This window comes from Aphidius gifuensis, linkage group LG4 (assembly GCF_014905175.1).
Source record: "Aphidius gifuensis isolate YNYX2018 linkage group LG4, ASM1490517v1, whole genome shotgun sequence".
NCBI classification, from domain to species: Eukaryota; Metazoa; Arthropoda; class Insecta; order Hymenoptera; family Braconidae; genus Aphidius; species Aphidius gifuensis.
In genome coordinates this window covers 5,056,288-5,081,576 of record NC_057791.1, presented here as the reverse complement: position 1 = coordinate 5,081,576, position 25,289 = coordinate 5,056,288, and the positions used below count along the sequence as shown (strand labels likewise).

The 25,289-nt window shown below is 25.7% G+C and overlaps 2 protein-coding genes across 2 annotated transcripts in view; one reads left to right on the top strand and one right to left on the bottom strand.

Annotated features, from left to right (window-relative positions):
• The window catches only part of LOC122854776 (prolyl 4-hydroxylase subunit alpha-1), a 60,186-nt gene extending 35,052 nt beyond the window's left edge, over positions 1–25,134 (top strand). Inside the window, exons 3-11 of the mRNA XM_044155734.1 lie at positions 13,955–14,163; positions 22,029–22,351; positions 23,026–23,193; positions 23,322–23,488; positions 23,584–23,847; positions 23,913–24,137; positions 24,225–24,290; positions 24,369–24,534; positions 24,602–25,134. Coding sequence (XP_044011669.1) covers positions 13,955–14,163; positions 22,029–22,351; positions 23,026–23,193; positions 23,322–23,488; positions 23,584–23,847; positions 23,913–24,137; positions 24,225–24,290; positions 24,369–24,534; positions 24,602–24,696 — 1,683 coding nt within the window. The 3' untranslated portion in view covers positions 24,697–25,134. The remainder of the gene's footprint in view (positions 1–13,954; positions 14,164–22,028; positions 22,352–23,025; positions 23,194–23,321; positions 23,489–23,583; positions 23,848–23,912; positions 24,138–24,224; positions 24,291–24,368; positions 24,535–24,601) is intronic.
• Positions 17,737–21,787, bottom strand: LOC122854775 (probable helicase with zinc finger domain). The gene is made up of 5 exons (XM_044155733.1): positions 21,414–21,787; positions 20,230–21,317; positions 19,406–20,104; positions 18,821–19,336; positions 17,737–18,726 (listed from the first exon to the last, which is right to left on the bottom strand). Exons 2-5 carry the CDS (start codon positions 21,250–21,252, stop codon positions 18,148–18,150), a joined length of 2,817 nt encoding a protein of 938 aa, XP_044011668.1. The 5' UTR covers positions 21,253–21,317; positions 21,414–21,787; the 3' UTR covers positions 17,737–18,147.
• Positions 25,135–25,289: the final 155 nt, after the last annotated feature.

Below are 25,289 nucleotides of genomic sequence, written 5' to 3'. Positions count from 1 at the left end.
AAGTAAAATTGTGCCTGATAAATATTATCGACTAATTAAATCTTTTTTTTTTTAGTACATCATTGAATAGTATAAAAATATTTGTATATGATATTTAAATTAGAGTTTATAATGTATTAACAAGACCAATATATTCACTGGAATCATCAAATCGCAGACTGGCAATTTAAATGTTAAATCCCAGCAGTTGTTGACACTCTGCATGATAAAAAATTATAGTGAAAAATTTAAAATAAATATTTGAAAAAAACGGTATAAATTTGATGGCATAAAATAAGGCTGAAATCAAACGCCCACTAATTGGATCCTTGAAACGACGTGTATAGTTGAATGAAAAAAAAAAAGAAAAAAAAAAATATTTCGAAATGGAATTTTAAAATGGTGGTGGTAGTACAACCCACGGTTGACTTTTGATGAAGAAACTTGTTCATTTCTCCATCCCCCATGTTGCTTTTACCTCATTTCATTTTCATTTGAGCATTATGTGCTTGAGTATTATTATATAAACACGTCTACTAACACGTTTTAAATGTTCTTAAAAATATGCATTCATTACTCTCTCCCTCTCTCTCTCCTTTTCTCTGCTATTTTTTTAAATGAAATTATACTTAGTATATAAAAAAAAAAATATATAATTTTCTGCATTGAAAATAAACATGAAAAATAAACTTTTTCAATAAAAATTTTTATGTTTCTTTTGGTAAAATGAAAACCACTTGTTTTTTTTTTGTTTTTTTTTTTCTGATTTTGTTAGTTTTTACTGTAGTATCACTGAATTTTATAATATTGTTAACCTAAAATACCTTTTGCTGGTCACTCTGTACATGTCCGACATATTCTCATTAATTTTGAATTTAACCCAGTAGTTTGACTCAATTTTGTGGCAGACCCAACTCTATGTATAAATACACGTCTACTGTTTGTACTAAAACAGTGAGGTTTTAACAACGCATTAATCATTACAAGCCACTATGTTTAATAAACTTTAAAATTAAAATTAATAATTTAAACTAAATATTTACTTTATAAATTGTTTACCATAATATATATTTTGTTACATAAATAACTGCTTTGTATGTTTTTAATAACATTTTAAATTTGATAAAAACTTAATTTTTTAAATTTTTAAATTGTTTCGTTTGTTTGAGTATACTCAATTGTACAATTGTCAATCTAAATGTCAAAGAAATATCAATTAAATTAAAAGTTAATTCAAATTAAATTTGAAAATAAAAAAAAATAATTAAACAATAAAATTTTTAATCAATTCAATGACACTTTGACTTTTTAATAAAGGAAAAACAATAATAGATCTAAAATTTTTCAATAGAATCAATTTTAATTTCAAATTTTTTTATTCAATAAAAATTGTCTCTTCTTTTGCAATTTTTATTTTTAAAACACTATTAATTATTTAAAAAAAAAAAAGGTAGAAAATCATTCATGAAAATATCATGATATAATAACAGCTATTTTCCATTTTTTTTCTTATGTTTAAAATTGGAAAAATATTTAAAATAAATATAAAAAAAATTACATTCAAATTTTAGTACATGAATATCAAATATATTTCAGACATATTTTTTATATTTTCACATATAAATATAGTCATATATTCAAAATATATTTAAAATAAATATGCCAGTCAAACAAAATACAGTATTTATTTTCAAAATATAAAATATAATTTAAACATATATTTTTTATTCAATAAATATTCATTTTTTATTTGATTGAATACATTCATTATTTTTTCGATAGCATATTTTTTTTTATTATTCATTGATTTTGATGTTCGTTAGTTTTATCGAGAGACAGTTTAATAGACATTCTTTCAGATATATATTTTACATTTCAGCATTTATATATAAAAGTCATTTTATGGTGAATTTTCCTCACTCCATTATAAGCATTTAGTTACACGATCGACCCTTTTCATTTTAGGTTTCAAATGAGAGATAAGCCATTACCGATTCAGCGTTTTACAACTGAACACATACATCTCATACAAATTTATGAATCACAACCTCTCTTGCTTGTCGTTAAATCTATTCTCAAACTCAAACCATTTATTCTTAATTTAATGAATACGTACTCGTTACTTTTATAAAAAAAAGCTCGACAGATTTCTTAATTTCTTTTTTTCTCCCTTTACATCATCGGCTTTCGTTGGTTTTTTTTTTCAGTCGAAACTGTGTTGCAATCAGTCTGGAAATTGCGTTCATTTATATTTTTATGGTTAAAACTGAATTTTCATCTAACGATCAATTTTGTTGGTCGCAAATGGAAATCCAATCAAAAGTTTTATTTTTTTTGATGACGCCCGAATTATTTTTGCTGAAAAATTAAAAATAACGATTCTCATATATTCAACTATCACACTGTGTTAATGGTTTTTTTTTTTCTTTTTTATTAATAAACTCACATATGCTCCCATTAGAGTGAATAGAATTTTTTTAGCAAATAATTATATCAGTCAATTTAAAAAAATATATTTTTCTGTATAAATATATATAAAATTTTATGCAATATACCTGGCAATTAAAGCACAATTTTATCGTTCGTGCTAAATCTACATTTGCGGTGGTTAACTTTTCTCTTCTCTGTTCTTCCATTAAACCACATATACAAACGTTTATTTTCAACAAAATTTTCACATTTACAAAAGCTCTATATTTAATATACCTTGTACCCTTATCTTCTTTCCTTTTTTTGTCTCCTCATTTTCCTCTCGTCCAACACAAATTTTCCATGATGATATTTTGTCTCTTTTTTTTTTTTAATCTATATTATTCTACACTTAGTTCGTGTGAGTAACTGTCGTTTTCATTTAACTGAATTTCATTATACAACTTTGTGAAATTGTCCTAGTCACGTTTCACTGATTTTATTTGAAATGTATATAGTTTTTTTAATTTTATATTTTTCATCATTGACAAATGGTATATCTGTGAGAAAAAACATCTATCTATAAATTTTCTTTTATGTCTTTTTGATTTTATTCTTGATTTTTTTGTCACCCTGAAAATTTTTGTCGCGTGTTAAACTGGAATTCAAAAAATTATCACGGCTTGATGTGGCAAGAATAAATCTATAGACTGTACGTGTCGTAGGTGTTGAAATTCTGTACAATGTATAAAACATGAAAGTATCTAAAACTATATATAAATATATAAATTTTTTCTTAACAAAAAAATCAGTTAAAATTAACATGATGTACAATGACTTTTACTAATTTTTATTGGACAAATTAGTGATTTTTTATTGTAAATTTATTCATTTTATAAATACACTGTAGACGCATGATAATATTTATTGAATTTTTTTATTTTTTATGCAGTAATGACACCGCGAATAATTTAAACTCCAACATAGTCTAAGCATAATAAATCTGTATAGCTTTTTGTCTAAAATATCCATAAACAAACCATGAAGGTTTTAGATTTCATATAGAACTGAATTATTGAACGAATAAGGGGGGACAAACGGGTGATCCTTTTCATGATTCCCCATGAATCCCCTGTACACCATTAAATCCAATTGAATTCGAGGGGTAGACGCACTGATAAAGTCATTAAATTACTTCCTTTTTCAGTCATATTATCTTAGAAATTAATAATGAATATTTTTTATTTATGATTATATAATTATTAAATTTCTTCTCAATTATTTTGATACTTGAATTATAATACTACTGAAAATTTCAATGTATAGTCTAACTATTTATTGTTGAAGCAAGTTGATTCTGTAGCCCCAGTTTTTTCTTCATGTCAAAAAAAAAAAAAAAAAACAGGCAAAGCTTTTGTTAGAGACATGTGTATGCTCCTTCAACATCTGGCATAGTTGCAACTAATGCTGCTGTAGAGAGCTTGCAAGGAACTTTGCAGCCTAGAATAGATACAGCACAAAAATCCTGGATTTTTTTCTTGTCTCGTGTGAAGAGACATTTCCGTCTTTTTTTTTTTTTTTCGAGGAACACAGGGAAATGTATAGATGAAAGTTGAAGCTTTGGATATGCATAGTGAGCTTTGACAAAAACTTTTTTGCCATCCTGGTTCTTCCGTCTGCCGAATTCCGTGCGCGATAAGCAATTTTTTTTTTTTTTATTGCTTATATTCTTGCTCAAGTAAAAAAATATATTTTAAAAAATTCAAAGAAAAGTTGTATCGAAAGTTTGACAGGATGAAAAATTTGTAAAGGTGATGAACTGGACAGTTGATTTGAATGTTTCAACAAAAAAAAATTAAAATAATATTTAAAAAAAATGAATAAAATTTTCATTTGGCAATGTTTAATTAAAATTCCTTTAGCGAAACTAAAATCCGCGTATGTCTATTTTATCATCCAAACTTTTCTGCAATGTTGGAAGCTTTTTTTGCTGTCCTCTTAGTTGCATTACTTTCTTTTATTTTTTTTTTCTTTTCTCTTGAACGCGTTCAACTAGACGAAAGAGATAAAAAATAAAAAAAAAGAAGAGAAAGCACTCGGCAACTTCCGTTTGGGATTAAAAAGTTGCAATGCTCGGAAAAAAAAAAAAGAAAAATGGGATGTAGTAAAAGGAAGAGATGGACCAGAGTGAAATTGAGGACATCTATATGAGAAAAATGGAGGATGATCGGAAACTCGACGAGGCATTTCCTGTGTCCAAATTCTATGTATCTCTGCAAGCTCTCTTTTTTTTTTTTTATATTCTATCCAACAAAAATTTTATATCACTGGTTTCTGGTACAGCTATTATCCTGAACAATATCCCATTCATCTTTGTAAGTATCAACTATTATTAAAATACACATCCAACAAATAAAGCGAGGGCAATTAAATTTACCCCATTTGTATATTTTTTTATTTTTTTTTACCAAGTAATTTCTGGCGCCAGTTTCTCATTTCCTGTGCTTTTTCCTCTTCCATTTTATTCACATGATATTTTTCATAAAATAAGATAAATATATAATTCTCAAGAATTCTTTTCAATGAAAGAAAAAAAAAATAAATCTTTCTTATTTTATATAAGTATAAAGTTGACTTTGAATGACATGAATGGGACGAGATTGAAAAACTTGAAGAGTTTCTTTTATATAGATCAATGCAACACACAAAAAATAAATAAATAAAATATATATATATAATATAGTGTGTCTATATCGATACAGAAAAGTTAAACAATGACTTTTGAAAAACAAAAAACAACTGGTAGTCAATCGTGGAGAAGATAAACTCGCATGAGAGTCACGCCTGACACATTATCCTCTTCTCTTTTTATATATATATATTTTTTTTATATTATTTTTTTTTAGCCCTCGTGCTTGCATGCTCCCTATCTTGGCCAAAGCACACACACAATATATTGCTATATGATGGCATTTCGACGATTTGTATCTAGGCAGCTGTCTTGCCAACCAACCGACATCACATCAACAGTCGTCGGAAAAAGCTCTCTTCCACGATTTTTTTTTTTGGACTCTGACATATAATGAGGAAATAACTATATCATATTCCACACAGTTTTAACTGATTATTTTTCTTTGCAAATTTTAAGTAATTAATTTTGATAACTAATCTATATTTTTAAACGTAAAATTATCAAATTAATTATTAATTTTTTATTTTATCAGTCAGAATTTTTTTTATAAATTGATCGTTTATTACTCATACAAAACCCTCTCATTTTAATATCTAGAGCTTATTTTTTTTCCATCAAAGTATACAAAATTTAAACTACAAGAATTGAAAATAGTATTAAAAAATTTTTTCATCTAAACTCATCAAACATTTGAAATAAAGAAGAGAACAAGTCGATCATGTCGGATGAAAAAGAGAAAGAAAATAACATACGTAGATCACCTGTCAAGAACCATGTTCAACATTTGGTTCGTTTTGATTTTCCATTTTCTCCACGAATGCCTCGTTGATATACTTCATGTGACTTTCATGTATTTTTTTTTTATGCAACTTTTCAACGATGGCATGTTGACGACGTTACCTGCTGCATAAGCATGCTTATATTAATATTATTTTTCTTATAAATATATATACTTTTTTGTTTTTGTTTTGTCAGATAAAATCTCCAAGTTTTTCTTATATATATCCTCGAAAAATACTGCTTTTTTCATCATGATATAAAACATGAATTTGACTGACTAAAAAAAAAAACAATAATTCTCTAAACATTTGTTGAATCAACGAAAAAATTATTGTACAGTTTACATAGCTCAATAAAAATTGTTTCAAAAATAGTAAAAAAATAATTAACCCAATTATTTATTGGTTGTACAATCATGATTACATATAATATAATTAAACTCATTCCCTTGATATTTAAAATAAAAAAAAATGTGTACATAAATGACTATCGAAAGATAACAGAATCAAAAATTTATGATTGTTAATTAACGTTTCAATGAATCATGAAATTGTGGCTTTTAATTTAACCAATTTATTCATTATTGGAACCTTGATTCGAATTATCCTTGATTTAGTAATTAATATAATTAAAAAAAAAAAATTTAATTAATTGTCAAACAGGTTAATTGATAATATTCAATTAAATTTAATGATATAACATAAATTTTATATAAGCTGACAATAATCCATGACACCATAACTTTGTATGATATTTTGGCAAGTTTTAAGTTGGGCATATCATAGACAAGCAAAGTTCCAAGGTTAATTAGGTTAGTTGACTTTGGTATACCTCGAGTCAACCTCATTACACTCGAGCATATAAACGAGAGCATACTCTTCTTCATCTTCTTCTTCTTATTCATCATCTTTTAGCTCCACCTGTATTGCAGCCAACTTTTACTGTGGGTTCAATCTTTTGCCAAACGTCGTTTTCTCATATTAAACCTACTGCCAGATCACGTTTATACCCAAAATGACATATAAATTGATAGTTCTGCTGAAGAGTCAAGAAGTATATTTTCAGTAAACAACATTAGAGTAATATCCTTAAAGGTACTATTTCATTTTTAACTCTATATATTGAAAATAAAAGTAAATCATCGCAAAAATGATTTAAAATTGCCAAAAAGTTTTTAAATTTTTTTTACAATAATTGTTTATCAATTTTTCTTTTATTTTTATTTTCAATTAATTTAATAATATCTTAACATTCAAAGATGATAAAAAATTTAACATTTACATTTTTATTTCTGACCATGTAATTAACACCTTCATTAAATTTTTAATTAAATAAATAATAAAAAGGTTTTGTGTTATTATTTGCTCAAGAAAAAGAGACAAGCTAATATATATATTTTTTTCATTGCTCTCAACAGCATATATCAAAGAGAAAAACAGAGAGAATTCGAATCTCTTGCTAGACGTTACAAACACATTTAAATTTCCTCAAGTACTATCAACACAGTTTCTGCACAAACGCAGTATATTATTATTCTATATTATAAACAAATTTTATATTTATTTCATGACATAATTAAATACAGTAATTAATTAATTAAATTTTTATGAAAAACTTTTGATATCTTTATTATAAAAAAAAAAAAAAATCACACAACTTTGATAAATAATTTGTCGTTAATTTATCATCTTGACAGATCCTTAATTAATTATTATTGTTATTTTTTATCAGCTGGGTTATCAAAGAATAAATATCCTTCGAGTAGAATATCAATCCCAAAAGGATTAACTTGTTTATATAACAAACTATATCCTGTAATTTAATACGGTTAAAGTTTTCTCGTTTACGAAATATCCCACCTTACTTTATATCTTCTTCTTTTTTTGTATATCTTAGTCTGCCAAGATTTTTACTTTTTTTTTTTTTTTAAGCTCCTGTGTTTCCAGTTCACCACGTCTTAATTAGTACAATCAACTTTTTCACTTTTTATTATTTTTTTTGTAATAATGAGTAGTTTGCAAATTTATTTCAACTTTATAGATAATAGGATTAATATTCATAAATACCATCAATTATAAATTATTTTTTTTTAAAATTATTATTCAATATTACTATCAAGTTAATTATAATTATAAAATTATTATTTTTTTTTTTTTTGTTAATTGAATTTTCATAATTATTAAAGTTTTATAATTAAGTTTTATAATGATGTGATTTTGTGATATGATATTAGATTTTACGGTTCAACAAATATTTAATTGAATTTCAATTTGAAGTTTGTGAGTGTCTTGAAAATGGACATTTGTGAATATCGATTATCATCTGAATTTTATAGTTTAAATCAACTGTCATAAATATATCTATTTGCAAGTCAATTTTTTATCTCATTTATTATTCGAAAGTATAATTTTAAATACAATAATATTTACTTTTCATTTATTATAATGAAAAAATATAATAATAATTTTTTATTTTACTCAACATTGTTTGTTTTCCATGAAATTTTTAACTATATTTTATTTGATTTTCAAAAAAAAAAAACAAATTACAAGTCTGCTTCCTACTTGTATAATGAAAAAAAAATAGTATAAGAGTAGGCAAACCACGCGATTGGACATAATGTATCGCGTTTTTTCAGTTTCGTATAAAATACATTATTCATTGATGCCGTCATCCGTTTCTTTATTTTTCATCGTTTTCATTTCATTGTGCTCTAGTTTTATTTAATGTCTTATTATTTTTTTTTTTTTAGTTTACCAGAAAATTTTAACGATCCTTCAATTTATGTGCATTTTTTTTTGCCATTAAAAAATTACCTTTTTGAGATTTTTTAGTTTTATTTTTTTATTCTCATCAATGACTAATTTTTTTTTATATTTAGAAACAGTAGAAATTATGTAATGACATTAAAATTAACAACAAGCCTTTTTCATTTTTATTTCAAAATTTTTTAGTGGTCAGGCTTTTTTTAAAGCATCGTTATCAATTTTATATAAAATTATTATTTCTCAATCGTGAATTTATAACCGAAAAAATGATACGAATCGAAAAAAGCAAAAGCACAAGTTTATTTTTCATATTTTTTTTTTTTTTTGTAGTATACATCGTAAAGCCTTTTGAAGGATAAAGATGTTATCTTCGAAAACGACTGCCGCAGAGTTAAAGTAGCGTCGATATTGCGTCTTCAATGTGTACTTGTGTGCGATTAAATCGATAGTAAAGTCTCTGGCAACCACTCGGAATCGTTCCATCGTGTGAGTGAAGCACTTTTTTTTTTTTTTCTTAAGAATGCCCTACAAATATATAACTTTATTTTATCTGTCACTGGCGAAGAGGCACTCGAGGGGCTTTACACTTATATCATACGCCCTCTCTCCTGATCAACAGATTAAGATACCTTTAAATTTATTTTATGTAATCTTAATTTTTATATGTTTAAAAAAAAAAAATATATATAAAAGCTTAAAAAAAATCAAACAGAGTAAATATTGCCGTCAAGATTGATCACTGAATATTACGTCTATGAAATAAAAATAAATATTGAAAACATGTGTGCAATTTGCAAGAGCAGTGTATACATGCTACCATGGCATGCGATATCGCAATTATGAATAAATTATTTACCGTCACGTATGGCTCTACTGATGATAGTGCTCTTTGCGAACTGTTCAAATATACAAATAATCCCTTCTTTCTGATTCTCGTTAATGCAGATAAAATTCTAAATTTTTTATTAATATATATATGTAGACACTATATCCAAGGATATTTAACAAAAAGATCCTTTATAAGAGATTTTATTTTATTTTTTAATTCTGGTTAAGATTTTTATCTACTTGCTGGTAGGTTGATAAAAATTTATAGTGAATCCAACTGTATGATTAGGTGTCGTGACTGAACTCGGACTTATAATGGTTTAGCTAACGACAATTGAACAAATCGATGTTGCTGGTGAATTTAGTACATCAATGTTTACATTGAAATTATATATTGTATAGAAAAATATATTTTTTATCAACAGCATCGAAATAGAGTTTGATAATTTATCGAAATAAATTTAATAATTTTAATAAATTAAATATGTTTTTTATTAAATCAAATTTTTAAATTAATGGGCAATTAACATTAAAAGATATTATAAAAATTTAATATTTAAATTGTATAAGCATTACTTTTTTTAACTTGTAATAAATTTATATATTTTTTTATTATCAATACAATTGGCAATAAGAAATTGTATAGTATTTTAATGTTAAAAGTTTAAATCTTAAACTTTAGAAAATATCAAATTTATATTTATGAACAAGTCAAAGTTGCCTAACAATGTACCAATCTATTACCAGCTTATTGAAGCTTATTAAATTGAAAACAGACAGATAGAAAATACAAATATATATACATTTTTTTTATGTAAGTTGCACGATGGGAATTCGTCAACGTTTTAAATTATATATATAGAATGTATTTTGCAATGTTGTTGTCCTCTTGGGAGATTGGCCTATGTTGTTGTTACTGCTAAATTTGAATGGATAACAGTTCATTGCATTTGAAACGGAACCGGACACCCGCACGTTGCGGATTCTCTCTAGGGGCTGGATTCGAGTTGCGAGCCATCAAGGACAAAGCCGAAGCCATTGCACACCATATCTATCTGTATACATTTTACTGTGTATACAATGTCTATAATATACTATATACATTGATATATTATTTCATCGTTGATGGTCTGAGCTGGCTTCAACTTTGGGGGAAACTGGATTACCAAAAGGGACTGTTACAGTTATTATTCCGCATTTGAGCATAGACAATATAATAGTATTTATTCACATGACAGCAGCCAATATAATCATTTTTTTTTATTGGAATTTCATATCCCTGTTTACTTTTAATTTATTTATATATATTTATTTTGATTATCCTTCCTGTATGATGATGATAACGACAGTATAATGACCCGAATAAATGTTGTTTTTTGTTTTTTTAAAAAATAAATACAACCTTCTATTTTATCATTAAAAACGTTTAAAAAATTTTTAGTATATAAAAGACAGAATATAATGATAAAAAATAAGGTACTCGTCAAAAGAACACGCTATTGAGAAAAACATTTAACCCGAGATTCAGTCTCTCATCTTGGTACACTAAAGACTGAGTAGGTACATAACTTTATATCTCAAGTAGATGTGGTATGTATGCGGAGTATAAATAGGTGGACTGAAGCTATTTTGTTGGACCACCATTTTTTTTTTTTTTTTCTTTTTCTTGTGCACTTTCTACAGCCATTCTTCATTGTACATTTTATCTTTCTCATTTTGAAGCTCTTTTAGTTACCCAAACTACAACCTAATACCACCCTCACAATTTAACGTGTATATCAGCTTTTCTCTTTTGCTTCTTGCTGATGCTGCTTCTATTAAAATATATATATATGCACGTCATATCACTCTGTGGTGTCTGAGTCTTGTTCTCCTCAGCTTGTTCTTACTTAATCTCATTGGATATCCCAAAGGAAAAAGGCAAAAAGAAAAAGGACGCATTCTTTAAGGTGCCGCTTAATTAGCGCCCCTTTCAAGACTTTTCACCAGAGGCATTTTTATTTTATTAATTTTTTTTTCTTTTCTTTCTTTTTATACTTTTACCGGGTTCCGGACTTTTACCTTTATCAAACTTTGATCCTTTTGCTGCATTGCAGATAAAAAAACTCGAAAAAAAAAAAAAAAAATCAATTAATCTTTTTATAATTAAATTAATTAGTCAATGTACCATGATGCTAAAAGGTTTTTTTTTTTTTTTTATTTTTAATTTTCATTATTATACGAGACAGATATGAAACGACAACATTTTAGTATTGTTATAAATGTTTTATTTTTACTTTTCTGTTTTAAATATACAAACAGCAAGTTGATGGAAAAAAAAACAGAAAAATTTAGAGGAATTATTGTTTTATATAACGCGAAATTATTCAAAGTTTAAAAATTAAGGCACTTGGATTAAACTTATCAATAAATTAATTTAATTTATCAATTTTAAATTATTTTATACAGCGAAACACATTTTCATGTTTCTTTAAATACAAAGAAAAAGCTCGACTTCTGCAATTGAGCTTTTACTCTATACTAAAGAGTAAAGCTCTTGTTTTCAATTTTAACAGAGGTAAATTTTTACAATTCCAGCAGTGAATTTTTTTACCGTGTTTTATTATTGATTTTTAAAGCTTAAAAATACGTCGTAAGAAGCTATATTTTTTTTTCTCTTTATTTTTTCTAATGGTATATTCATTAAAGAAGTATATATACTATAAACTCTAGAGGCCAATTAGTTTTTACAGTGCTCGTTTGTAAATATATATATATATGAAATTGAATCTGTGAAATGAAAAAAAAAAATAATGCAGAAAATATTTTTTTACTTCATTATTGTTCAGTCAGATATGTGATTTTAACGAGTATAATCCAATGATTTATTATCATCAATGATTTTCTCGAATTACAAAAAAAAATGTAATTATTATTTTTACATTTCAAATGTAATAATAAATATATCATTATATTGTGTTCATTTGAGTGCATGTTAAATAAAATAACAAATAAAAATTTTATTTAACACTATTTTATTATGATAAAACTGTAAAAATTCATGGACTCTGGTTTAATTTGATACTAGTTTTTTATTCTCTCGCTTTTTCTGTTATTTTTTCGAGTATATACATATATACAACACTTTGAGTTTAAATTTTATGGATCTCTACTGAAACGCTCGATGGGTCCTAGATATATTTATGTTCCTGGATGTTCAATTTATATATACATATATATAGCCATTGGAGATACTTCAATAAGGACCATTCAGAAAGCAAAGATAAATTTTTTGGCGATGCTCCACTGCTTTCGTAAAGAATTGTCAAATGTTTTTTTCTTCTATACAAAAGTTAGATACACTCTTTAACAAATTTACCTACATATTTATTGGTTTGTATACATATTATTTGTATTTAATTTTTATCCTTTTCTCAATGACAATATTCATCATATTGTTTTCATGAATTTAATAAACATAATAGCTGTATACTTGGAATAAAAAATTACACAAATAACAATATATAATTAAAGTAAATATTATAAATAGTGTTATAAAAAAAAATAGTTTAATTAGTTCAGTCGTCAAACATTTATTTTGCATACATACATAGATGATGTTGAAACATGCTTTAATCCCTCAAAAAGTTTTTAGTCGTTTACTACTTGAGTGAGTGAGTAAAAGAGAGAAAGAGTAAGACAAAAAGATAAAAAGGTAAATCCTATTTTATATTTAAACAATTTTTTTTTTAAATATTTTTTACTGTACACTTGCGGGCCAACACAATTACCGGGTTACACCATAATTTGCAATGAACTCCTCCTGTACTTTTTTTGTCACTAAAAGAAACTAAGAAAGAAAGAAAAAAAAATAATAATAACGGCTTTAAAAGTTTAAAGTCTCTCAGGTTTCGCATGTACATATACCGCTATTATGTCTTCATGGAACTTTACCTCAATGTAAATACGAAAACGTAGGTTTTCACTCTAAAAGTATGGCTGGCCCATCATCATCTTTAAAGCCATGGTGCATCTACACAATGCATCAAATTGTATATAAAACTTTTTGGTAAGATTCACGTGAATTATACAAACTTGTGCAAGTGAGTTTATATATATTTTTTGTATATATGTGTCTGTGTCAAATTGAAGACAAGTTTATATATTGTATGAGGTAAACCTGGCATCGTAAATGTGCCTCATTCAAATAAAATTTTACCTTGCTCTAAACTTGATCTCACTTGAGTATAAAAAAAAATAAAAAAAAATTTCATACAGATTGAAGCACACGATCTTAAAATTTTATGACTTTTTGAGAACGGCCATTACTTCTGTCATTTTAAATCAATATAAAATATTCAACTTTAAATTATTATACTATCTATATAATAGTATAAGATCAAATAAATTTTTTATTATTTATATCTATTAATAATATTATAAAATTATATATATCCTATATAAATGTAAAAAAAGTTTTTTAAATTTTATTAATATATATTTTTTTATTTTTTTTCAGATTAATAAAAACTTGAAGATGTTTTTTTTACATAAAATTGCAGTGTTATTTACTGTGGCAATGTGTGTAAATCAACAACAATTTGTAAGCGGTGAACTTTACACCGCATTGGCTGATATGGAAGAGCTACTTGAGACTGAATCTGTTCTCATTGATACACTTCATGGTTACATTAAAGTTCAAGAGCAAAGACTTGCTACCCTTCGAAGGTATGTTAAATATTTTATTATTTATTTTTAATGGAAAATCTATTTTTTTTTAATTTATGAATTCATTATACGTATCATATTTGTATAATAAAGTATTTTAATTATTTTTTTGTAATTAAAATTGTCTTTTAAATGGTCAGAGATTTTTGAAATTTAAAGAAATATAGCGTCTTTTTCTTAGCGAAACATTTGTGCGTTGCTATGATCCATTGTCAAAAAAATTTCTCCGAACTTTTGTAGATTTTTTCTTTATAAAAAATAACAATTGAATCATTAATTTTGATAACTCAGACAACCATTAATTTAACTTTCAATTAATTATACCAAAAATCATGATAAATATTTTTTTACAAATGCAAGATGAGAAGACATTTGTTGTTTCTCAATAGTTATAATTTTTTTTGTCATGTAAACAATAATGTGTATTGAATATAAGAAACAATAGATCGATTTTGAAAAATATAAGTTTCAAGATAAATAGAGAGTATAGAGAAAGGCTATTTCACTGTGGCAGACATGCTGATAAAGAATCAAAATTGAATCCACTTCACTTTACGGGCATTTTCGTGAAAAGCGTGTTGCGTGATTTCAATGGTATAACAGTATGAAAGGGAAAAGTTTCTTCGTTACATAGGGAGAATATCGGGTGGCACATTGAGTTGATCGTTAGGCGATATATTCTCTTTTGCTATACTACCACCACTATACAAACGATATTGGAAAGAGAATCGTTGAAATTTTCCAGTTTCCAATGCCGGAATAATAAGTAGAATATATAGGTAAAACGAATAATATAGACGTCCATTCAAACATGTCGAATAGGCAATCGGCAACTCGTGATCATCATCATATATGTATTCATCGCCTGAAGGTGTCACATCGACAACATATCGAAATTTACTTATGTATAACCCACAAAGCCATTATTATATATATAAAGTTGCTCAACTTTCATGGCTTTCTATTCATTTTGATTGTTGCAAAATGTGCGACGCATTAAAACCCTAATGGCCTATCATTTGATCTTCTATTATCTTATCTACAATATACACAACTTTAAATTATTTTAATTACTTTGAAAATTAAATTTTAAAAAATAAAATAAAAATCTATTTAAATAGTGAATGAATAGAGTATTGGCAAGTCATTTGATGCATTTAAAAATAAATTTTTTTTACGAAGAAAAAAATTAATTTAATTCAATGAAATTTTATTTTTGAATGAAATAAATTTTATATTTTTATTATAATCAAATAAATGGAAAAAATAAATTATTCATTTAAATGGCTTTTTGTAAAAATATAAAGATTTATTTTTATCAAATAGAGCAAATATTGAATGGTTTTTTGTAAAAGAAAAAAAAAATACTAATAAGTTTTTTAAATTAAAATAAATCAATGATTATTTTTTAATTATTTTTACATCATGATAAAGTATAATCATTTTTCTAAAATATCAATTGAAATATATTTTATTTTATATATTATTTATTGTGTAAAAGTATTTTTCTAATAATTTTTTTTTATTTAAAATCATCTATCTATGCACTTGTTAACTATTCATAATACATCAAATTACTTTTTAAACTTCATGGTAATATTCTTCAACAACACAAGTATAAAAAACATTTAGAAAAAAAAAAAGAAAAAATTATATTATTAAAGTTCATGATTTATCAACTCAATAGAATATACTTTTTTAAAAAAAAGAATAATTTTATAACTTCAAGACCAAATGTCCAAACTTAAATGGCACTTTTGCGAATATTTTTACGTTTTGAATAGCCCATTTACTTTTTTTTATTATTTTTTAAAAAACAATAATAATAATAAAAAATATTAAAAATGTATTATTCCGCACATAATATTATATTATATTATGCGTTATATTTTTTCGTATACACCTCATGTATATATGTGTTTAGGAGGCGTAAAAGATGTGGCATACGCATTTGCATTCTAAACGTATGCGGTCTCGAGAGCTCATTTCTCAAAAACTTCCATTCCATGCGCACACAAGACCTCACAAAAATATAAAAAATAAAATTTCAACCCTTTCCTTTACTAGTGTCGCATCCCATCTTCATATTCAAGCAAAAAAAGAGAATTTTTTATATCATTTTTAGATACTTTCTTCCCTTAACTGCAGTATCAAATGCAAAAAAATTTAACAATAATAAACTCAAGAATTCATGTTTTTACAACGAAATATTTACATGAATATACATAAAATGAAAATATTTTTATAATATTTATTAAAAATTTATATAATAACAAAAAAAAAAACTTTATGCTGGAAAATTTTCAACATCTTTCAATGTTTGATTAACATTTGCTAAAAATTTTCATCTAAAACCTTTAAAACGCTATGTTGTATAATAAAAATAAGAAAATGTTAATTTAACATTTGTTTTAATTTTAAAATAAAAAGAAAACAAAAAAAGTTATTTAAAATTCGAAACGAGTTTAGTAAAAATGTAAAAAAAAAAAAAAAATTGCAGCTAAATGCATTAGCATCGAAATAAAATGCATGCCAATTTCGATACTAGAAAAATGTTAAACTTTACATTTTTTTTCAGTCAACTTTATATATATGGATTTTTGAGAAAATGAAAAAAAATAAAATAAAAAAGAGAATGGTTGGAAATATGTAAAATAATAAAAGATAATTGCTTGTCACATCCATTGGAGCGTCAATTACTGGATACGTGTATCTGACAAAGTATGTGAATTAGCGTGTGACTAATTAGGATACGTGGTTACCAACTAAAATTATTGATGAAGCAAATAGTTATATTTGTAATTTACTGTTATTTTATATATGAAAAAAATAATATATAAAATAATAATATTTGTTTTGTTATCGTGAGAGGATATGCCATATCTTTATGGATGCAGCAACAAGACATGCGATGATGGTGTACAATTGACAACAAACAGTTGCGTCGTGTTGGCTGATATGCAAAGCTTATCTATCGTTAACGTTGACCCGACATATATATATTATTCAGTATCCCTCCAAAACCTCTACCACCCACAATTTCTCATACCATTGATAAAATTAAACGCATTATATTCACATCACTTGTGATAATCCCGATCTAGTGCAGGGACAATTCACATTCGATGAAAATAATTGCGTCCAATTACCTTCAAGCACAGAATTATTCAATGTAATTTTAGCTAGGTGCAGCCTTTTTTTTTTTTTCTATTTATTTTATTTTAAATACCTTTATCATTTTTTTTTTTATTTTTTCCACTATTTCTACTATCGTGAAAACACGAACGTTATTGGAAGCCCGCGGTAAACAATGATAGGAATAAAAGAAAAAAAAAAGCGTATTGAACGCTTTTCTCTTCCCCCGGAAGCATTGTCTCCTTTTTTTTTTTTTATCTTCAATGGTCTGTGTTCTATTTGACGATGGATTTTGTCCATCTCAATTACAAAACGAGACATTTATTATAAAAATTTTTCTTTTTTTTTTTCATTTTTTTTAAACAAATAACACGTTATTTATGTTTTACACATATAGATATTTTATTATCGTGACATTTACATTATTTTATTTATTGATTTATTTTATTTTTTTTCATTTTTTTCAGTTTTTTTTTTCGATTTTTTTTTAAATTTTTCATTTTTCAATTTTTTTTTTTTTTTTTAGTCATACATCTTATTTATAGTCGGGTTTTTTTTTTTTTTTTTTTTTTTTTGTTTTTATTTATTTATTTATTTTTTTTATTTATTTTTCTTTATTTTCTTCTCTTTATTATGTTTATAAAAATTACACCCACTCGTCACTAAAAAAGTTTCCGGAGAAATTAAAAAAAAAAAAAAAAATTTCATAGTAAATTATAATAATAATTGTTATAAATGGATAATATATTTGTATATGTCAACAAAATAATAATTGTTGAAATGTCAATTTATGTTTTTTTCTTTTATATAATATATTTGTTAATTTATTAGTATTCATAATAATGCAACTCAGTCTGTTCGAGTTTGACGTGGTATAAATTCACGTGCAAGTGGATTAAGAGGTATACCAAGTGGTACTGGTGGTGCCATACTCAGTGTAACATGTTCATTTAAAAAACGTTGTGGTATACCACGTACAGTTGCTCTTTGAAAATATTTACCCCATAATGAACGACATGATCCAGTTGTTAATAATGCAACTGGATCACCAACAACAGCAACTAATGCTTTTGCTCTTGTTATTGCTGTATTTAATAATCTTGGATTTGTTAAAAAACCATAATCACTAACACTATTTTCAGCTGAATAACGACAACAATTTCTCGTTCTAACAGTACTTATAAATACAGCTGTAAATTGTTTACCCTGTACATTTAATACACGTTCAACTGATACGGAAAATAATTTTTTTTTACGTAATTCATTACGTATACGTGCAACTTGTTCTGAATAATGGGCAAGTACACCAATTGAATCTTCACCAAATGGTCCCCATTCTTCAACTGGCCAACATTGTTTTAAATTTGCAATACGTTTTGCAAGTTCAACAGCTTCTTCATCATTGTAATAACCCGTTGAAAATTGTCCCTAAAAAAATAAATTAAAGAAAATGTTTAAAAAATTATTTACTTAATCAATTAAATGATTTTTATATTTTTTTTTTTTAACAATTATTATTTACCTGTACTTCAGTTCCTTCAACAGCATAAAATACAAGTGGTTTTATACTTGGATGATCAGGTAATAATGGTCCACTAGGTTCAATTTCATTGCCATAAAATAAATTTGATGTTAAACGTACAATTTCAGCATGTGAACGATAATTTTGACACAAACTAATACGACAAGGATGATCTGGTGTATATACATGATGTAATCGTTCAAGTAAACTTGTTCCAAGACCACGTTCTTTTGATAAATCACTATAAACTTCTGGTGCAAGTTGCATTTGATCACCAGATAATATAAGACGTGTTCTTTGATTAACAAGTGCAAGTGGTGTTAATGCTTCACATTCTAATGCTTGTGCTGCTTCATCAATAAATATATGAGTTGGTTGAACATCAAGAGCAGTTAAACATCCAGATGTTGCAAGTGTCGTTACAATAAGACCACAATTATCAATATCTTCTTTTGTTGGATCACGAAAATAGCCATTTGGATCAGTTAGACAATATTTACGTACAGTTGGATGAACCTAAATAAAAATATATATATATATTATAAATTTAAAATAATTTTATCATTATTATCTTTTTTTTCTTACCGTATTTCTTAATCGACGTTTATAATAAATTCTCATGGGTTTTAATCTCTCATCATTAGTTGTTGTATACCATTCATCAAAAAATTCTTTGACATAAAGATCAGCAGCACTATTACTTTGTGTACATAGTAATATTTTATTCAATGGATTTTGCAATAATAATATTAATAATGCTTGTGCAATTGTAAATGTTTTACCAGTACCATATGGTCCAAGTAATAAAATTGGTGGTAAATAAATATTAGTTGGTGCAACCATTAATATAACAGCATCACGTTGACGATCATTTAATCTTTTATCCAATAAATCACACCATTTATTATTTGTTTCAAGTACTGATGGTAAACACATTGGTATATCAAAACGTGAATCAGGAAATATTAATCTTGTATCAGGCAGTGTATCAATAGCTCTATGCCATTCACAAAATGGCAATCTATTTAGTACAAATTGTACATACATTTTAACACTTGTATCAGCTTTTAAGTGTAATTTTTCAACACAAAATTTTGATAATCTTGCATAAATCATGTAATTACATTTATCTTCAACGTGTGCTTCAAAAACATTACATGAACCTTGTTGATTATTCATATCATTATCTTGAGGATTGAATAATTTAATGAGTATTGTATTGCAACCACGCAATAATAAACGGCCACTTTTCATATCTTCTGATACTCCACGACCTAAAGGCAACTATATTCCAAACCATTTGTTTTGTTTTTTTTTTTTGTTTTATTTTATATTATTATTATATCTATTTAAGCCTAAAAATAATAACAATAATAATAATAATATATAAAATTAATAAATAAATTTACCTGGGCAAATAATTCACCAAGTGGTGCATACTTGGCTGTTGTTGATCCATCAGTATCAGATGATAATATATAACATGATGATAATTGTATTTGTACAATTGTATTATATCTAGCAACTTGTTCATGTCTTGCAAGTTCTTCAACAGATATTAATTCATGCATTCTTCCTCGATAATTAGTACGTGTTAAATAATCTTCAGTTAATGTTGCATGTGATAATATAAATAAATCTTCACCAGGATATGGATATGCTTTTGCAAGATTTTTTTCCCATTGATCAATTGATGGTACAAATGGTGATTCAAATTGATGAAAATCTTGATTACGTGATGACCATACATGAGCTGTTTGACTCAATACATATTTTGTTGCTTCATTTAAACGTGATAAATCATTTGGTGGTACAATATCAGCACATATTTTTCGTCTAACAACTGGATAATTATTATCAAATCCAAATAATACATGTTGATGATATGTACCATGTCCATTTGCAGCAAATCTAATATCAACAAAATACAATAATACTCTATCATTATTAATTGATGATACTGATGTTGTATTTGTTGATGATGTTGTTAATATATTTTGTTGTTGTTGATGATCTGTTAGATTAACTGGATCATGCCATTCTTGTCCATCACAAAAACCAACTCTTAAACCATCACGACATACTGAATGTATCATAAAATTTTCACGATGTGATTCAAGTGATAGAGTTAAATTTTTTAATTGTCGATTACGTGTACGTATTTCAAATACCCATGCCCATGTACACTGTGATCTTTGAGCACCAATACGAATATTTAAATCAGTATTTGTTACAATACCGACATTTTGTATATCACGATCAGTTATAACAGTCAATGGATCACGAGTACGTATCCAATCTCTTGTTAAACAACGTGAAAAATCACCAGCTCTATAAACATTTAATTTATTTGTTATTGTTGTTGTATCTTCCATAGCTTCTTCAGCTTGCTCCAGCTCAACATTGTTGTTGCCCAGTCGTCTGTCCGCCATTGTGCGATCAGAGACGAGCTTCTCAATTAATTTTTTCTTCTTATTTATCCAACTATATTTTAGTTCTATAATAATAACAATAACGTTGATGATATTAATGATGATGATAATAATAATTAATAATTATAGTTAATATATTTAAAGATGATAAAGACACTCACAATTTTTTTAATAAAAATACTAATTTAAAAGTATTTTTTTTTATTTATTTATTATTCACCGACTATTTGTTTATTTATTTATCTATCTAACTAACTAACTATTTATTTATTTATTATGACATTTGAGACGTTTCTTCATTCTTCTTTGACAATCATTTGACATTACAACGTAAACAAATATATAATTTCTAATGTCACTTGATTTATTTTTTTTTTTTCTTTTTTTAGTTTTTAATTAATATACTTTTATATAAAATTATTTTATAAAATTTTATAAAGACGCGATTATATATTTTGGAGTAAAATAATATTAGCCGACTCGAGACTCCTTGGCGATTCGATGGTGAATTTTATTCTAGCTAGTGGATGATTAATAAAATAGTTACTGCGGGGCGTCGGCGCAATGTTAACACCGGCGTTCACTGGATTTACGCTTGCGTCAATTTGGTTCAATAACTGCTAACGCCATCTTTTTTTAATACATATATAAATATACATTTAAATATCTACATTATCAACCAATAATAATGATTTATTATCTATTTTTAAATTTAAAATTCGTCGTAGTAATTATTATAGATTAAAGTTAAAAAATAATTCATTTTATTGTTACAGAAATGTTGAAGATTATTCAAGTGAACATGAAGAAGCATCAAAAAATATTCAGCAATATTTATCAAATCCAATAAATGCATATTTATTGGTAAAACGTTTGACAACTGATTGGAAACGTGTTGAAGAATTAATAAGTGAAGATGTTGGTAAATTATTTGTTGCAAATATAACAACATCACGTAATGATCTTAAATTTCCAACTGATGAAGATTTAAATGGTGCTGCTGTTGCACTAATGAGATTACAAGATACATACAAACTTGATACATCACAAGTTGCACGTGGTGTACTTAATGGTGTTCAATACAGCACTGGATTAAGTGGTTAGTATATTTTTTTAAAACCAAAAAGATAAATTGACAAATTTTTGTTTACAAATGGCACAGATGTATTAATTCCTGGCTAGTTACTTGATTCATTACCTGTATTCACAATGACATACTCAATCATAAACTATATTGAAACGACTTTTAACATTGCTTAATGTCTATTGTCGTATCTATTCAACAACAGCCATCAACCCCTTTTATATTTTCTCCAACAACATCAATATCTCAATTTCCCACTCTCTCTAAACTTGCAATTTTAATTTTTATATTTTTTTTTATATCTATACATGTTTTGTTTATCAAGTTGGTATATAAAAAAATTAAAAAAAAAAAAAAGTTACGAGGAGAGATGGAAAATACAGAGAGTGAGAAACGCAAAGTTAATTAACGAACGAAACCAACTTTTACACACACACATTCGTATGCTGGTTTGTTTTTTATTTTTATTTTTTATTTATTTTTATTTTTTGTTGGTGGTGGATGATGTATTGTGGATTATTTTTGCGGATAAAAGGAACAATGTGTATTGCATATATACAACTGGACACGACATTATTCATATTTAAAATTTTATATTTTTTTTTGTTTCTCAGTTTCATCTTTTGTTTCCAACTGAATTTATTTATCATAATTATATCTTTGATTTATATTTATTTATTTTTCAACAGCTGGTGATTGCTTTGAGCTTGGACGACAGTCGTATAACAATGGTGATTATTATCACACTGTTTTGTGGATGCAGGAAGCTATGAATCGTCTACATGAAGAAAAAAATAGAACAACAACAACTAAACCAGATATACTTGAGTATCTTGCGTTTTCAACTTATATGCAAGGTTTGTTTATACTAAAAAATTAATCAATAAATTTTATAAATATTTAACGAAATAGTGAAAAGCTAAACTCTGTTTTTTATACTTGATTAACTATTAACTATAACAAAATTAAACTTGTTTGACTTTAGGTAACGTAGCACGTGCATTGAGCATGACAAATGAACTTTTAGAATTGGTACCAAGTCATCAACGTGCACTTGGAAATCGTGCTTATTATCAAGAAGAAATACAAAAAATTAAAGTTAATAAAAAACGTGGTGAAGATGGTAAAAACGATGTTAGACTAACGAGTCAGGTAAATTATATAATATTAAATTAAAAACTTGACTTATTTCTTAATTAAATATAATAAATATATATATATATTTTTTTGTTTTTTATTTAAATCAGTTTACAGTTGTAGAAAAAAAAATAAAAACAATATCAGAAATGACAGAAAGAGAAAGATATGAAATGTTATGTCGTGGTGAAGTTCCACAATCTCCTGAAATTCAAAAAAATTTAAAATGTCGTTATGTTGATCGTGGAATTCCATTTTTAAAAATAGCACCATTTAAAGAAGAAGAAGCATATCTTGATCCAAGAATTGTTATATATCATGATGTTATTTATGATGATGAAATTGATACAATTAAAAGAATGGCACAGCCAAGAGTAAGTTTAATTATATTTTTTAATATATAATATGTATATTAATTAATAAAACTAATTAATTACAGTTTAAACGTGCAACTGTACAAAATTATAAAACTGGAGAATTAGAAATAGCAAATTATCGAATAAGCAAGAGTGCCTGGTTACAAGAACATGAACATAAACATGTTGAAGCAGTTAGTAGAAGAGTTGAACACATGACTAGTATGAGTGTTGATACAGCTGAAGAACTTCAAGTTGTAAATTACGGTATTGGTGGTCATTATGAGCCACATTTTGATTTTGCAAGAGTAAGTAAATAACTTGAATCAATAATAAATATTGACTTATCAAAATATACAGTAGTTTATTTTAAATTTAAATTTTTAATTTTACAGAGAGAAGAAACGAATGCATTTAAAAGTCTAGGAACTGGTAATAGAATTGCAACTGTTCTTTATTACGTATGTTAATTAATTCATATATATCGAATAAATATATTTATTGATTGATAATAAATAATAAAATTGTTATGTTAACAGATGACTGATGTTGAGCAAGGTGGTGGTACTGTATTTACAGCAATAAACATATCATTGTGGCCGAAAAAAGGAAGTGCTGCATTTTGGCATAATTTAAAACCCAATGGTGAGGGTGATTACAGAACCAGGCATGCTGCATGTCCAGTTTTAACTGGATCAAAATGGGGTATTTATTTTAACATATTTATTATCTAATTTATATCAATCATATAATTAATTTTTAATTATTTTAGTTGCAAACAAGTGGCTTCATGAACAAGGACAAGAATTTTTAAGGCCATGTACATTAGAAAATCAAGCACCAGATCCTGATGTTGGTAGTTATTAAACGAAATAAAAAATATATAAATTTTTAACAACGCCAAAAAATAAATAACAACAATACATTTTTTTTTTTATTTTTTTTTTTTATTTTTCTTTTTTAAAATGATGAATTATAAAAAAAAGAAAAATAAAAATTTAATAAAAATTAACATCAGCCATAATTAAAAAACATCACCAAAATAAAAAAAAAAATTATAAAATGTTTATGGTGATATATTATTAAGTGACATTTAAAAAAAATATATCATTTTGTACAATATTATTAATATTATAATTATTAGTTTATAAAAATATAAAATAATATACTCAAAAAATTAAATTTTCATACGAATTATAAAAAAAAAAGAAAAAAAAAATGTGATTAATTCGTATGATTGTTAGATAAATTATCTCAAAAAAAAAAGAACTAGAGATAAAAATAAATTTTTAAGTTAAAAAAAAATGAAAATAGTTAAACGAATTATTTGTCTGTAGATACAAAATTTTATCATTGATGTAATTTGAAATATTGATATGAATTTAGTGATGGATACTAATCACAAAAGCCACATTATCAAGACATAATTTTGGTGTATATACATTGCAACTGGTATGTAC

Excerpts from the sequence above, each read along its gene's own strand:
- LOC122854775 (XM_044155733.1), bottom strand. The coding sequence starts at position 21,252 with ATGGCGGACAGACGACTGGGCAACAACAATGTTGAGCTGGAGCAAGCT. Across the intron at positions 19,337-19,405 it reads AACGTCGATTAAGAAATACG|GTTCATCCAACTGTACGTAA; the intron begins GTAAGAAAAAAA and ends ATTTTTATTTAG. Across the intron at positions 18,727-18,820 it reads TTGAAGGAACTGAAGTACAG|GGACAATTTTCAACGGGTTA; the intron begins GTAAATAATAAT and ends TTATTTTTTTAG.